General features: G+C 35.7%; 1 protein-coding gene across 1 annotated transcript in view; it reads right to left on the bottom strand.

The window, feature by feature from the left end:
* Positions 1–1,034, bottom strand: part of tmc8 (transmembrane channel-like 8) — a 12,919-nt gene extending 11,885 nt beyond the window's left edge. Inside the window, exons 1-2 of the mRNA XM_014014001.1 lie at positions 816–1,034; positions 666–727 (exon numbers count right to left, since the gene is read on the bottom strand). Coding sequence (XP_013869455.1) covers positions 666–727; positions 816–823 — 70 coding nt within the window. The 5' untranslated portion in view covers positions 824–1,034. The remainder of the gene's footprint in view (positions 1–665; positions 728–815) is intronic.
* Between the last annotated feature and the right edge of the window lie 398 nt (positions 1,035–1,432).

Genomic DNA, 1,432 nt, shown 5'->3' on the forward strand with positions numbered 1-1,432 from the left:
GAAAACGATTAATCGATTAATAAATTAGTCATAGATTATTTTAATAATTGATTAGTCGTCGATTTATCGATTAATCTTTGCAGCCCTACAACACATGAAAAAAAAGTCAAGATGATGCAACGACCCAGTCAAAATCTAGTACGTCAGGATAACTGGAATTTTGTGTAAAACAGTTGCAAAAATAATCACAAACTGAAGCATCAACTTAAACTCCTCTGCAGTTATGAAACAGACAGATTAAAAATGTGTAGAAAAGTATTCATTTTAACTAAAACTGAAATATGGACTAACTTTGGGTTTTCAATGCTTGTGCATTTTGGTTTAGTTTTCAATGAACAATCATCATTGCTCAGCTAAAGTTAAAGTTGCATTAATTCAACTACTGATAAAAACCAGAACACTGTAAATTATGTCTTGATACATAAAACCTTAAAACTGAAACGCAGTCTACTTTCTTTTTCACCATATGTTTATCTGTACCATGTTAGACACAGACTTATCAGAGAGAAACACACGAATCCTTGTTTATGTCATAGTTAAATTATGAATACTTCAGGTCATTCCACATACGTTCAGGAAGAAATACAAGTGGTGTTTAAAATGCAAGAGGAAGTCTTGCTCAATCAAACTTAAATACCATTAAAGTAAGTTTTGTTGTCTTTTACCTGACATGAGCCTCGTGAAGTTCACATTTTTCTTGTCCTCCATTTTGCCCCATACACTTCCTCTTAAATAAAGCAAACTTTGTTGGTTATTAACATGTCACTAACTTCACAACTTTAACTGTCACTTTAGGTCTTGAAAAGTGAGGTTACTTCCTCATTTTGCACCCAAGTTTTCTACTTCACACATCACTGGAGGCATCATGCAGATGAAGACGTCAGTGAGCCCAATCAGTTTCCATTCGTTTGGTGAGCCTCATTTCACTGCAGGTGGAGCAGATCTCACATCTGTCCACACTGAGGCTGAATTCGACAGATCTCAGGAAGTCACATGACAGGATGCAGAGTCACAGTGACATGACAAGAAATATACTCACACACACCCACACACACAGTGGACTAAGATGCACAATGTGAAGCCATTTTGAAAAACACAGAAGTGTCAAAAACACAAACATTTTACTTTGCATTTGCCACAAAAGACATAAGGTTGATGGTGATTTTACTTGTGTGTCAATGCGTGTAATTTGTTTGTCTGTGCTGTTAGAAAAAATATTTCATTAGCCAGTAGAAACTTTTTATTCAAATATCCTGATGCATCTCAGTAATCCAGGTAAAAAATCAAAAAGAAAAAAATTGTGTAGGTCTTCTGGACGGGTTCTTCTCTAATGAAATGTTTCGTCTCTCCTCCAAGAGACTTCTTCATTCTGAGAGTTTCAGGCAAAATTCAGGCTTTTAAGCACTGCCTCCATGTGACTGATACTCACATC

The sequence above is a fragment of the Austrofundulus limnaeus genome, unplaced genomic scaffold (genome assembly GCF_001266775.1).
Source record: "Austrofundulus limnaeus strain Quisiro unplaced genomic scaffold, Austrofundulus_limnaeus-1.0 Scaffold109, whole genome shotgun sequence".
NCBI lineage: Eukaryota > Metazoa > Chordata > Actinopteri > Cyprinodontiformes > Rivulidae > Austrofundulus > Austrofundulus limnaeus.